This window comes from Dipteris shenzhenensis, chromosome 32 (genome assembly GCF_047967505.1).
Source record: "Dipteris shenzhenensis isolate YYH24624 ecotype China chromosome 32, Dip_SZ_1.0, whole genome shotgun sequence".
NCBI lineage: Eukaryota > Viridiplantae > Streptophyta > Polypodiopsida > Gleicheniales > Dipteridaceae > Dipteris > Dipteris shenzhenensis.
The window spans coordinates 15,863,666-15,879,017 of NC_141627.1; the positions used below are offsets into that span (position 1 = coordinate 15,863,666).

Here is a 15,352-nt window from a genome sequence, read left to right on the forward strand (position 1 = left end):
TCACTATGTGTGGGAGAAGGTTTTACTAGGTCTTATTGATCTAGTTTATGTCAGCACAAAGGATCAGGTAGCTGACATATTCACGAAAGCATTGGGCGTAGAGAAGTTGCACAAGTTCAGAGACCTGCTTGGTGTGCAGGAATTGGGATTGAGCTTGAGGGGGAGTGTTGAGATATCGAGCTCCACTCGCGATATGCCAGGGTGATCGTTGTGCATTTATGTCACCGACTTGTTAGCTGCAGACGTGGTTGATACACCGCCCATGAATAATAGCTGGATGACAGCTATCCTTATCTACTCTAGTTTGTGGCTCAGTTAGTATGCCACCTTAGTTAGTTGAGTTTGGTTTGAGACCCACATATAGGGTTCTTCTATTTCTTTGTACTAGAGTTCTTTTGGCTTTTACAACTAAGAAGAGGAAAACTGTTTTCAGCCTCCACCTTTGTGTGTATTCCCCCATTGTGCATGTGAGAAAGCCGCAAGTGAGACTCCTTCCCTCTCTCCCACTATCTTCACACATACCACTATCTGCATTGCTTTGAGGAGATCCTCCTGATCTCAATCTTCCTGTCCATGGCGAAGTATGTGAACCACTGCTACAGGACACTACAGGTCCACTAATATATTGTGATTGCTGCTGTGAATTCTGTGCAGCATCACCATTTTGTGCATCTACATCATCAATCACATTTACTGGTTTATACCAGCTGCTCATCTCATAAAAAATAACATCTCTGCTCACTGTAAACTTACGAGTAGAAGGGTTATAGCATCATACCCTTTCTGCTGCAGAGAATAACCAATAAAGATGCACTTCTTAGCTTTTGGATCCAACTTGGATCTCAACTCATCTGGCACATGAACATAGGCAATGCAACCAAAAACTTTCAAATGAGAAATATCTGGTTTCCTATCAGTATACCTCTCCTCTAGCATCATGCCATGTATTGCTATAATGGGAGTCCTGTTCATTATGTAGACTATTGTAGCAACTGCTTCAGCCCAATAATAATCTAGTAGGTCTTTTTCGTTAAGCATGTCATGAGATACCTCTCCAGTATGCCTGTTTTTCCTTTCTGCAAGTCCATTTTGTTGTGGGGTATGACTGCATGAATATTGCTGCTTTATGCCATGCTCCTGCAGGAAACTTGCAAACTCATTTGAGAGGTACTCTTCCCCTCCATCTGACCTTAGGCATTTTATTTGCAGGCCTGTTTCTTTTTCAACCATAGCTTTAAAAGATTTGAAATGCCCAAACACCTCACTTTTCTTTTTCATAAAATACGACAAACTTTTCTGCTGTAGTCATCAATAAAAGTGACAAAATAATGGCAGCCTCCAGTAGATGCAGCTTTAGTAGTCCACACATCAAAGTGGATTAATTCCAATGGCCTCTTACTCTCTTGAACATGTCTAGGAAAAGGTTTCCTTGCCTGTTTTCCAAATTGACAGGCTTCACATACCTTATGCATTTTTGCAACCTTGAACTTAGGCAATCCTGCAATAATATTTCGGGCCTGCATTAATTTAAGTCGCTGTACATCAACATGACCAATGCATTTATGCCAGATATCAATATCTGCAACTACATTGGTCCCATGTGTAAACATTGATGCACTCAATTTAGGCATGTCCACATCTAACGCAAAGATCCTGCCCTTCTTCTTCCCTTTTCCTATCAAACGACCTTTATTTTTCATTTCCTCTCGATGAGGATTAAATTTGACCTGCAAGCCTTGCTCAATCATTTGACCAACAAAAACCAAGTGCTTGGTGATATTTGGGACATGAAATACATCAGAGAGCTATTTCTTTTTTCCATCCTACATAGACAAAGAAATTTACCAATCTGCACAATAGGATGTGCAATATCATCACCAGTCTCCACAAATCTTGGTCTTTCCATTTTCCTTGCATCTTGCATGACCTGTCATGTGGTTTGACGCACCTGGGTCAGCATACCATACACATTGCTTTCTTTTGCACTTGTTACAGAATTGGTCATGTGCTGCACCAGATGCTCATTTCTGTCATCACCCTGTCTACTAGAGGATGCATAATTGCCTTGCTGCAATTTTCTAGTCATGATGTCATTCTGCTTTTTATAGCAGTCTTTAACCATATGACCCATTTTACCACAGTAGTAGCATTCAACATTGTTGTTTGCATTTTGGCCTCTCTGCCATCCACCACGACCTTTTTGGGCTCCCCCTACCTCTAAAGCTACCACGTCCTCCTCCATAGGACTGGTTTTCTTGAATTTGCTATATATTCTGATTTCTGCCATGGCCTCCAAATCGGCCTGCTCTACCTTTGCCTCTGCCTCTACCTCTTCTAGCATTTGAGTAGAAGACAGCTTCTTTTGAAGTTCCTCCTGAAGAAGATGCACCACCATTTCTCTTCTCTTCAGTAATTAGAAGAGCAATCAACTTCTCAAAATCAGGAAAATTCTCACGGATGGCAGTGGATGTCCGGACTTGTGCATAATCCTTTCCTAGACCATTCAAGGTCACAAAATCTAAAACATCATCTTCCATTGGCGACCCAATAGAATCAAGTGCATCTGCAATCTTCTTCACCTTCATGTGGTAGTCATTCATGCTCATATTTTCTCTCTACTCATCATGCAACTCCTGCTTGAGCTGCATTTTCCTGGCTTGCGTATTTGTGCTATACATTTTTATCAAAGTATCCCATGCCTCCTTCGGCATGCTTGCATTTGGAATATTCACAATCATAGAATCTGAAATACAGATAGACAGCCATTACATAACTTTTCTGGCTCTCTCATGCTAGCCTTTAAATGCCTGCAACTCCTGTTGATTGGGAACATTAGGAATAACTAGTTCTTGTTCAACTCCAGTAATGAACTCCCAATAGCCTTTTCCCTTAAGGAAATTTGTCATTCTATACTTCCATGCTTGTAAGTTGTTCTTGTCAAGCTTTTCAGTGACAATTTGTGAAAGAGCATCAGATGCCATTACAAAACACTGCAAAATATTCTATCACTGCAAAAAAACACAACAACTGCCTCACAAGGGCAAATCTGCAAAATTGACGAGAGTGGTATTTGACCACACAGTCACTTCCTAGTGACGAGTTTGCATCAACAGGCAATAAGAATGATTGTCACTCCCAATATCTCTACGCACAGGCATATGATGCAATTTCTGCAGCAACTTTTCACCGACCTGCAGAATAGTGGTCACACAGCAAAAACAGGTTCCTAAGTGCCTGCGGAAAACTGCTACTACCAAAATGGGCCTCGAAATGGCCCCGAAATGTCACCAAGGGCTTCGCTTTCCCCCGCAGCATATACTGCCCTCTTGCCACACCGCGAAGGGCGTCCCAATCTGAGCAGCGCACTCTTGCACTTTTTGGCTGTGCTACCTACAGAGATTTGCTCCCAAACTCAAAAAAAGGAAAGCAACACTGATCCTCTTACTAGGACACCATGAACTTGGTTTGCTCTTTTGAGCTCCTTACCACGAACCGAGCTCTGATACCATGTGAAGAGAGTGGGAGAGAAGGAAGGAGTCTCACTTGCAGCTTTCTCACATACACAATGGGGGAATATACACAAAGGTGGAGGCTAAAAACAGTTTTCCTCTTCTTAGTTGTGAAAGCCAAAAGAACTCTAAGTACAAAAGAATAGGTGAACCCTATATGTGGGTCTCAAACCAAACTCAACTAACTAAGGTGGCATACTAACTGAGCCACTAACTAGAGTACATAAAGATAGCTGTCATCCAGCTATTATTCATGGGCGGTGTACCAACCGCATCTGCAGCAAGTCGGTGACATAAATGCACAACGGTCACCCTAGCATATCACGAGTGGAGCTCGATATCTCAACAAGGACTACCCTAAAATCAAGGTACCCATGTAGTTTGCCCCTTGGAGATCCACATAAAGCCAAGGTAAATGCCTCACTCTAATGCAATACTCTGATTTGTTGAAAAACCCACTAACTTATGCCACTTGATTTGAGCTTTGACTCATAAACAAAATGTCTCCAATGCTATCCTCATGCGCTTGAGCATGGCGATGTCATCCTATACATACAAGGCAGCGTCATCTGCATACTTTGAGTCTAGAAGCTTAGCATCATCGTGAATATGTAGCCCAATTCTCTGCAAGCTTGTGCCATGGAAGCATAAGAAATGTGCCTTTTGTGAAAAGTGCAGCGAAGAATAAACAAAAAGGAGAGAACAAACCACAACACAAAAACCAAACTGAGAGAGAAGAAGAGAGATTGCAAGGGATCTTAAGGAAAATCCCTTTAAACTATTGGGCAAAACCTCCAATGAATTTGGTAGAAGAGATGCTAAGTCAATTGGGGGGAGGGCTATTTATTACCACTTGACCCCCCTAGTCGGTTGCCTATACAAGCCGACCAACATGCCTAGACTGGGCCAACCCCCCTGCTCTATGGGGATGACCCTCTCCTACCATATGAAGGGCATATAAGGGGCTGACCCCCCCTTTCCATAGAGCTGACAGGCGGCCTAGGTGACTGACCAACAGGTGAACCCTCCTCTTCCTTTAAAGATCCGATCAAGCTCCTACTAGGGCGTGGTAACCCATGGGTCTACAGTCCTAAAGGGTGGCCTATTGACCCCCCATGCAAGCCTACAAAAGGTGCAGCAAAGGGCTACCATCCCAACATAACAACATCCATGCAAACTCTAGGCGATCCCTAATCCAATCATGATCTCGGATCCTACTCCCTGAGTCTCTCAATAGATGCAAGGTCTCTACGAAGGGCTCTCTCCCGCTCCTGGAGGGCCACTCTCTGTCTGAGGGCCTGACTTTGGAGCTTCCGACTGCTGCATCGAATCGTCTCAGCCGCCCAACCCTCCTTGGGTCTATCGCTAGAGATCTGCTATCAATTGCTGAACGTCCGCCTCTTGGAAAAGAACATCTGAAATACGAACCCCTTTTTGGGGGAGTTTGCAACGGTGCTGCTCTAAGTGTAGGACCACTGGAGAATGGTGGGACATAGTGATGCCTGCTAAAATACAAGTGGAGCCATCGTGTAGTAAAGCCCAATCCCTGATATAGAATCTATCGAGACGCTCCAATAGTCCGTCCTATCTCCGTTGGCCGAAGAAGCATAGGCTGCTTGGGGTCCTAGAAAACTTAGGCTCTTGCTAGGGGTCCTTGCCATGGATCGCAAAGATGAGCTGCTCCCAAGTACTCCTCTCCCTTGTTGGCATCTCTACAAAAGAAGCTCCTCCCTACTTATCCTCTAGGAACTCAAGATTATTGAAGTCCCCTCCAAGAATCCATGAGTCCACCTTTGGGATACAATCTGCGAGCTGTTGCCAGAAAGTCGAGTGGTGCCGTTTGCAAGTGGGTGCGTACAAGCTCAAGACACGAATCTAAGTCTCTCCTACCTAAAGGCCCATCTACACTGTGTGGCTTGGAATGAGCTCACCCTGTGCAAAATGTTTGGGGCTACCGCTTGGCATTACGGCTCACATCCTCAATAGAACCAAGACCAAGGCTATTGATGATAAGACTCCATATGAAGCTTATTGTGGTAAGAAACCTACTATATCTCATTTTTAGGTTTTTGGTTCTAATGTATTTTGTTCATGTGCATAAGGAAGATCGGACGAAGCTTGATTCCCATAGTAGAAGATGTATCTTTGTCGGGTACAGTGAAGAATCCAAGGCTTATCTCCTTTACGACCGAAGAAGAAGAAGATCTCCATTAGCAGACATGTGATCTTCAAATAATTAGAGCCCCACACTGAAGAAGAGGTTTAGGAACTTCCGTCATTGCCCCAACCCAGGGTTACCATCAAGAAGGTAGAGAAGACTGAAGAACCCAAGGAGGAGGAGCAAGACGACCTCGTGCTTACTCCGAAGCAACTCCGGGACAATGATATTCTAACACCCCCTCTCAATGACAGAACAATGTGCCGATACCCATGCATGGAATGAGGTACTCCAACTGCACCCTGGGGATCGCCTTTGTGAAGACATCTAATATGTTGTCAGTGGTTGGATAGTATCTCAGCTCTATGATATCATCAATGATGAGCTCTCATGATATTCTTTGTTCATACATGGAACATGGGGTTCTTGGCAAACTCTGATTGTCGCATATGATAACCATTGCATCCTCCTAAGTCACGTCCATGTCCTCCAGGATCCACCTGAGCATGCTGCTGTGCAAGCAGCCCTATACTCTACCTCTATCGATGAAAGATCAACAGAAGGTTGTTTCTGTCTTAGCCATGAGATGGCCCCTGCTAATGCAAGTATGAAACATAACCTGTAGTAGATCTTCTGGTGTCACCATCACCTGCCCAATCACTATCACAAAATCCACCTAACTCAACACATTTACTGTATGTAATGCCATAGGTGCGTGCGCCCTTCAAGTACCTTGTTACCTTCATGCCTACATCCCAATGGGCCTTCCTTGGTTTAGTGAAGAGTTGACAGAGTAGCCCTACTACAAAGGAAATATTTGGCCTGGCGTTGGTGAGATAAAGTAGACTATCCACCATCCGTCGATACTGTGATGCATCAACTGGCTGAGACGTATCATGGATGCTTAGCTTAAAAACCAACCTCTATGTAGTCTTCCATCTGAAACCGCTTAGGTAACTCTCTGCAGTATTTCTCCTAAGAGATGAAAATGTTGCTCTTCTCTTGTTTTACTTCAATCCCAAGAAAATAATGAAGAATCCCCAAGTCTATCATCTTAAATTCCTCCATGAGAAGATTCTTGACTTGAGCAACTTTCTTTGAGTGATTTCCTGTAAGGATAAGATCATCCACGTACAAGGTAAGTACTAGCCGCAACCACCTCTCAGTGAAAAGATAGAGATTTGCCTCAGATGGACTCCACTGTAGCCTGATCTTCAAGAAGAACTGGTCTATTCACTGGTACCATGCCTTTGGGGACTGTTTCAGCCCGTATAATGCCTTCTTTAGCTTGCATACCTTGGATGTGGACCCTAGAACTTGAAAGACTGGTGGTTGATTCACATATACCTCCTCCTCTAGGCTTTTATTTAAGAATCTGGACTTCATGTCCATCTAAAAGATAGGCCATCCATGATGGGAAGCCAAAGGAACAACTGTGCGTATCTTCACCATCCTAGCTGTGGAGGTAAAGATCTCATCAAAATCAAGTCCCTCTCATTGTGCGTAATCTTTCACCACCATTCGTGCTTTGTACTTGTCCAAGCTCCCATCAGACTTGAACTTTAGTTTATACATCCATTTGGTACCTTCTGCTTGGCCAGCTTCTCCACCAAATCCCAGGTGTTTTTCTTCAGAATGGCATCCATTTCTACCTACATAGCATCCTTCCATTCTAGGATACCCCTTGCTTCCTCAAAGGATCTGGGCTCCTCAAACTGAACCACCATTGCATGCTTCACAAAGGGAGCCTTCACATTGCGTTGAGACCACCGTGCTCCGCAAAATGCTCTGGGCAATGTTTGTGACCCGTGAATCTTCAAATACCACTGAGTTAGCTTCTCCTTTAATGGAGGTGCTTCGCTGGGACAAGGGGAAGGGGGTGATAGGGGGATGGGGAGTGATACCCAGAAGACATACCATGGATCTGAGGTGGCATCAAGCAAGCATGTCGCAGATTTTGGAGGCAACATCTAGAGCAGTAGTAGGGTCTCTGAAGAGGGCATGCAGGATAGCATTGTGGCCTTCCAATATCAGCCTAAGAGCCCTGCATAAGGATCTATTTATAGGAGGCCAGGCCAAGTCGGCCTGGTCAGTCTGACCAGATAGCCCACCCAAGAGCATAGATCCGGGCACCCCACAGGTCGGGTATGCAGTCAGTTTTGTGAGGTCTATATAAAGCCCTCCTCACTCCCCATTATCCCATCCACTAGACTGAAGCCTCTACACACAGGCAACATGCTTTTGAGGGAGGAGATCACTGAGGATACTCAATGGTTTGGGATAGTATCCTTGCTGGCTATTTGGTGCTCATCTTGAGCTTGTGTATCCCACACTCTCTAGATGAATATACTCTTGAGTTTTGCCTATCTCTCTCATTGCTGTTCTAGTGAGGATTCATAGTATCTGTGTGATCATCTATCAAGTGTTTTATGAGTGTACTTGGAGTTGAAGATTGAAGTGAGGTGTGATAGATTCTATCTTTCGATTTTCAACAGATTTGTAAATGATTATGTAAGTTTAACCATGAGGTTATATGCTGCACGTTGATGGAGATGAAGACTTGCTACTTCAAGTTTAGTGCTAAGATAAATACATAGGAGTTTGTATGGAAATATGCATTGCAATTATTAAGCTCATTATTAGTAGTGACTTATTCATGTAATCCAATATGATTTCATTTTCCATCATGTTCATCTTGTGAATTTTGTTATCTTCTTTAAAACAAAATTAAAAATTTTGTTTCTATAAAATTATTTATTATCTTACTATTCAATTTTGGTGACAATTGTTGTAGGTGAAAGAGCTTAACATCATTGACAAAGAAGCAATTGCCATGAAGCTGATGGGAGAACATGATATCGACATCATGTATGGCAATATCATGAGCTATTTGAAGGATATAAAGAAGAAACACAAGCTGCATGTTGACTTGCGTCTTCTTCAAGATGATAAGGATGTGCTTGATGTCTTGGTTGATTGGGCAATAGAAAATAATAAGGTCCACTTCAAGAGAGAAGAGAATCTCATTCTAACCCAAGATGCTATAACTCTTCTTTGACATGAGAGGATGTGTTGATATAGTATGCAAACATTTGATCTTGGTAGTTTTGGAAGAACTTTTACTTTGCAATGCTTACAAGCAACTCAAATCTTGGTTTACTACTTGAAATGCTTGTAGCTAAAATTTTGGTTTGCTACTTGGAATGCTTATATCGAAAATTTTGGTTTGCTACTTGGAATGCTTATACCTAAAATTTTGGTTTGCTACTTTGGAATGATATAAGTTATATTTATCTAGTGAAAATTTTAAATCACTAAATGCATTTCAAATGTGTACATGTTAGGTGTTAGAATAAGAAAGAAAACAAAATATATGACCTTGTTGAATTTGAGAGTATAAGAGAATAGTTGAATATATTGAGACTAGAGAAATGCAAGTAAACTAGAACTCTTTGCTATTGTATAAAAGAACTCTTTTGAAGATATTTTAGGTTTTATTTTGAATATATTTTGGATTAATGATAAAGTGTTAAAATTTGAAGTGTAAAAATGCTATTGCAAATTTGATTTTACTATTACATACACATGAAATTGTCTACTAAGTAAAAAACTCTATAATTGAAATCAATGTTTTAACATACAACAAAATTTAACACTTTTGTTCTATAACCCGCTGTTTTTTAGTGTGTGAATGTTAGGATTTTGTACATTGTAAAAATTTCTTACATGGTAATGTGCAGTTATATTATTTATGTTAAATTTTCACACGTGTAAATGCTTCAAAATGTGTCTTTATTTGCTTTTCTAGAATGTGTGAACTATATACCTTGTATACATTTCTTACGTTTATGAACGCAAAAAGTGACGGAATAGACGAAGCAACAGTAGATCGAGGCAAAATCTACGAAGGATGAACAAGAAAAACAATGAAGTTTTGAACAAGATGGCAAATTTCATCATCATCATCATCTTCTTCTTCTTTGCCTGCTACTGCTTCGATTTTGCCGTCATGGATGCAGTTCTTCCAACTGAATGTCTGATAAGGAATGTAAGCAGATGAAATTTGGAAGCAGATGTCGCCTCGGCAAACAGATAACGAAGACAAAACAAAGCGGAGGCCTTCTCCTTCTCCATCACCGGCGCTCTCCATTTCCTTGTTTTATTCGCATCGTTTTGCCTCGTTTTTGTAGTTGCCTCCCCTTTTTGTCTTCCTTGCAGATTTTTCGATTTAATTTTTTTAAATCTCTTTGGGCCTCTCCATCCCTTCGGAGATTTGAGTCCAACTAGCCTGTGTCAGTCTCTTACATATTCGCGATACTCAATCTCGACGATTCTAATCTCGACGTGCCCGTTCCCTCAGGTTATAACTCTTTGGGGAAGGAAGTGTGTCGCCTCCCCGTCCACACTATGTGTGGTTATATAAAGTATATTATATATATCTATATATATGTTTTGAATTTCGCCTTGTTTGTTGACTTTTGCTTTTGCATATTCTAAATTCTTATATGTTTCTGTGTTGAGGTACTTGCAAGAAGGGAACGCTTAAACACACACGACATTTGCTCAAATCTACTATTGCCTGCTTAGTTTATAGTAAGGTATTTCCCTTTCTTGACTTTTAAAACTTACAGAAATCATATTCTTTGGATTTGTTCCATCTCCTTGAGTCACTTGTAATGAATATGAGCCCCTAGATTGATTTTAGCCCTTACAATGATGAGCCCGTTGATTGATTTTAATTAATGTCAATCATGATGGTTTTATTCAAATAGCGTAAAAACTCGTGGGTAAAAGCATATCTTTGCTTTTTAAGCACAAAAAAGCGAAAAGCATAAAATTTTGATATTCTCAGCTTACTTTTTTCATTCCAATTTAAAACATTGTTAGTTTTAATCAACTTATTATAAATTTCGTTAGTCATTCCATCGTTTCCCTTAGGCGGCCTACCGCACCCTAGTTTGCAAACTCAATGTGAGAAAGAGAGAGAGAGAGAGAGAGAGAGAGAGAGAGAGAGAGAGAGAGATTAAGAAAAGAAAGTGTGTGTGAATGAGTGTGTGAGTGAGAGAGAAAGAACCAAAATAGAAGGGGGCCACGTGGCAAAAAATGGTGTGGGACACTTTTTTAAGAAAAGTGTAACGATAGTGGAAGGCAATGCTAACAAACATTAATTGCCAACACCACCATTGCCCATAACTAATAGTTTTTTGTGATCACAGACACCGGGTCTCCAATACCTGAAAGAAAGCCTAGGGCATGTTTTGATTCCAGCAGGCACCAGCAACCGAACCACTGGCCCTAGGGTGATCAAGATGGCCCCGCAGATCAACCCCTTCACTCGGGCTTCAACCCTTTGGCATGACTACTGAAAATTTCATCTTGTTGCTGTTGGGCATGGGGTCGTCCACATCATCCACCACCTGAATAGAATTCAGACTGAGTGAGTGCTTCTCGAGGTTTTAGTGTCAACCCTTCCATCATGCCTACCACACGGTTGGTCGTCAGGAGGCTTTGCGCCCTCCCGCATTCAGACAAACATTTTCAATGTTTAAGGGTGGTTAGGCGATTCCTCACTCAGACACCAACTCAGGTGCTAGGAGCCGTCCTCCAGCTCACCCAATATCAGAGCACAGCTTGCATAGAAACAGTGAAACGGACCATTGGACGTTGGAATTCAGCAGCCCAAATGATTGGCTGGGAATTATTATACATTGCGCATCACATAGCACCGTTCCTGCGATCGTTGTCTTTACACAGAATGTGGTTTGTGAACTTCTCTGCAGTCCCTCTTGATAAGCCCCCTGTTTGTGTCAGAGCTCTGTTATTGTCATTATTTAGCCTTCTGCGTTCGCGTTGTTAGGTAGCTCTCCATGCCCAGTAATCTGATCTTAAGTTACCTGATCTCTACATTGAGTCTTCTTTGGACATGAGCCCAAAGCTTAGGCTGCCTCTTTGCTGTCATTCCTTTGGTGCAGGCAGAATTGGAATTGCAGTTCACGAAAGGTTGCCTCAGCTGAATGAGGTAGAGGGCCACACAGTACAGCGTGTAAATGAGCTTCCGGTGTCCAAGAAAAATAAGTTGATGCATATGTACATGAAGAGTGGGAACATGCTGCATGCTCGTCATATGTTTGATAACATGACGAACCGAGATGTAGTGTCCTGGAACGTTATGATCCTAGGTTATGCCAAGCAGGATGAGGGTGCACAGGCGTTGGGGTTGTATGCACAGATGTATCAGGAAGGTGTGCAACCCTGCGATCGAACCTTTGTCAGTGCATTAAAGGCTTGCAGTAGCCTGGCAGCACTGGAAGAGAGCGATCGAGTTGATGGGAAAGGTATGAAAATAGGATGCCTCAAAAAAGGAAGAGCTGTCCATGATCAAGCGGTAAAGAGTGGCTTTGAGTCAGATGCATTTGTGGCAAACACGCTGGTGGATATGTATTCGAAATGTGGGAGCCTGGGGGATGCAGGGCGTGTCTTTGATGAACTGCTGCATCGTAATGTAGTTTCCTGGAATGCCATGATCTCGGGGTATGCTAAACAGGAACAGGCTGCACAGGCGCTAGAGTGGTATGTAAGAATGCACCAGGAAGGCCTTAGACCAGATCCCCGAAGCTTTGTTGGTGCATTAAAGGCTTGTAGTACTCTGGCCGCACTCGAAGAGACGAAGCAATGCCTGGAGAAAGGTAGAGCCATCCATTACCAAGTAGTAGAGGGTGTCTTTGAGTCAGATATATTTATAGGCAACACATTGGTGGATATGTATGTGAAGTGTGGGTGCATGGAGGATGCATGGCATGTTTTCAAAGAACTGCCTTATCATACTGTGGTCTCCTGGAATGCTCTAATCCTTGGGTCTGCCAAACAGGAAAAAGGTGCATGGGCTTTGGAGTCATATGCACAGATGCAACAGGAGGGTGTACAACCAAATGACCGAACCTTTGTTGGTGCATTGAAGGCTTGTTGTAGCCTGGCAGTGGTAGAAGAGCAGAAGCAAGTCAATGGGAAATTTGAGAGGACAGAATGCTTGAAAAAAGGTAGAGCCATCCACACTCAAGTAGTAAGGAGTGGATTTGAGTCGGATGTATTTGTGGGGAACACCTTGGTGAATATGTATACGAAATGTGGGAGTCTGAAGGATGCACGGCATATCTTCAATGAATTGCCACTTCGTACCGTAATTACGTGGACTGCCATGATCCTGGGTTATGCTGAGCAGGAAGAGGGTGCATTGGCTTTGGATCTGTATGCACAGATGCACCAGGAAGGTGTTCGATTGAATGATCGAACTTTTGTAGGTGCATTGAAGGCTTGCAGTAGCCTGGCAGCACTAGAAGAGGAGAAGCAAGTTGCCAGAAAATCTCTGATTTCAGGATGTCTGGAGAATGGTAGGGGCATCCACTACCTGGTAGTGAAGAGTGGCTTAGAATCTGATTTATTCCTGGGAAACACGTTGGTGGATATGTATGCAAAATGTGGTGACCTGGAGGATGCACGACGCACCTTTGATGAATTGCCTCATTGTGATATGGTTTCGTGGAATGCCATGATCTTGGGATATGCCAAACAGGACGAGGGAGCACTGGCTTTGGATCTGTATGCACGGATGCACCAGATAGGTGTCACACCAGGTCATCGCACTTTTGTTGGCGCATTAAAGGCTTGCAGTAGCCTGGCAACAATGGAAGATGGCAAACAAGTTGATTGGAAATTAGCAAAACAAGGATGCGTAGAGAAAGGCAGAGCCATCCACGTCCAAGTAGCAAAAAGTGGCTCTGACTCAGACATATTTGTTGCAACGACCTTGGTGGATGTGTATGCAAAATGTGGATGCATGGATGATGCACAAAGCATCTTTGATCAATTGCCTCACCACGATGTGGTTACGTGGACTGCCATGATCCTGGGGTATGCTGAGCAAAATGAAAGTGAGGCAGCTTTTAGACTCTATGAACAAATGCAGGTGCAAGGTCTGTCACCGAATAGTCTCACCTTTGTTGCCATCCTGAAAGCGTGTGGCACCACAGCAGCTCTTGAAGTTGCAAAGGAACTCCATTTTAAAATTAGCAGGGTTGGTTTTGCGACTACTGTAACTGTGGCAAATGGTCTTATTGACAGTTATGCTAAATGTGGAAGCATGGTTCACGCTCAACAGTTGTTTGATGCCTTGCCTACAAGGGACATTGTAACATGGAATGCACTGATTGCAGGATATGCCCGCCATGGAGAGAATGAATTTGTGTTTCATTTCTTTGAAAGAATGTTGTCTGAAGGAATACACCCAGATGAGTTTACCTTCGTGAGTGTCCTCAGTGTGTGTAGTCATGTGGGTCTAGTGGACAAGGGCCAAAAGTACTTTCAGGCTATGAGCAAACAGTATGGCATTATTCCGACTTTCGAACACTATACTTGCATGGTTGATATTCTTAGCCGTGCAGGCCAAGTGGAAGAGACATTGACAATGGTGGAGAAGATGCCTTTTCAACCAAATGTTATTGTATGGTTGACTGTGTTGGGTGCTTGTCAAAAGTGGAAGAATGTGAAGGTTGGAAGACTTGCATTTGAAAATGTGGTGACCTTAGATGAAGAACTTCCTGCAGGATATGTCTTGATGGCAAACATATATGCAGAATGCTCACATGCATGACTACTATGATGTATGTGATCAGGATATTGAAAAAGATGCTCAAGCATGGAAGAAGCTACGAACAACCTGGTGGACTGACCCCAACAGATGGTGCATACATTTGCGCTATGGGTTTGGTGATGTTCTGAAGCAAAGCATATACATGGTTTGAAGAGGTGCAAGTGTCATTCAAAATCGCAGGACAGAAATGATATTGTGGGACATTTTGCATCGATAGCTGTGCCCCTGATGTGTGGTCTGTCTGGCAATTTATCTGTGTGGTGCTGGCACATGGTCCATGAGTTGGACGTCCATCCTGAGTATGACTGTTTGCCATACAAGAGTCCATAAGGACTCATACCAATTGATGTATGCTTGGTACGACTTTAAAAGGGCCATCTAACTTGAAAATAACCTCCAGAAACTGCGCTGCAACCTGGGAGGAAGAATAGGCAGTCTTGGTTGGGATGAAATGATCAACAATCTGGAGATGAAATCCATTCTGATGTTATCTTCAATGATATGGAGTGGCTGAAAGCAGGCCTGAAGGTGCTTGTGTTCAATCCCTATTCTGTTGGCGTGGTACACACCTCTGGACAGAACCTATACAACCCTTTCATAATCCTTTCTATCACAACCCCATTATTACCCTTTCATAAGCCTTGTCAAGCCATGGGGAAAGAGTGTAGCTTCTCCGACCCAAACTGTTGGAAGGCCGAAGAGCATGTTAAAGAGTATTCTATTCTTGTACCATATCAACCCATTTTTCAAGCAAAAATCTAATTCTGAGCTAGAAGCATTTGAGAGAGTTTGGAATACTTCAGATAACCTTCTAATCACCCAAATACTCCTCTTAGATAAGGTGGACTAAATGGATGAAATTGCACTGCATTTACAAGACCACATTCTTCTAGAACATCAGTCACAATATTCACCTTACCCTTTTGTCAAAATCATGGTTTTGTACAAACTCTAACCACTTTCTGCTTGGGAGAAAAGAGAAGATCGAGATAAGATGCATTTACGAGTTGATGGTCAGTTTTAACCCTGAAGTGAAAC

General features: G+C 42.7%; 1 protein-coding gene across 2 annotated transcripts; it reads left to right on the forward strand.

The window, feature by feature from the left end:
• Nucleotides 1-10,921: 10,921 nt before the first annotated feature.
• LOC147880353 (pentatricopeptide repeat-containing protein At2g33680-like) lies at nucleotides 10,922-15,077 on the forward strand. 2 transcript variants are annotated; one of them, XM_087370410.1, is made up of 2 exons: nucleotides 10,922-11,427; nucleotides 11,640-15,077. In XM_087370410.1, the coding sequence occupies exon 2, from the start codon at nucleotides 11,747-11,749 to the stop codon at nucleotides 14,312-14,314; it is 2,568 nt and encodes an 855-aa protein (XP_087226536.1). In that variant the 5' UTR covers nucleotides 10,922-11,427; nucleotides 11,640-11,746; the 3' UTR covers nucleotides 14,315-15,077. The 2 variants fall into 2 exon arrangements, with proteins under 2 accessions (XP_087226536.1, XP_087226535.1); XM_087370409.1 differs by having other exon boundaries at nucleotides 10,922-15,077.
• Nucleotides 15,078-15,352: the final 275 nt, after the last annotated feature.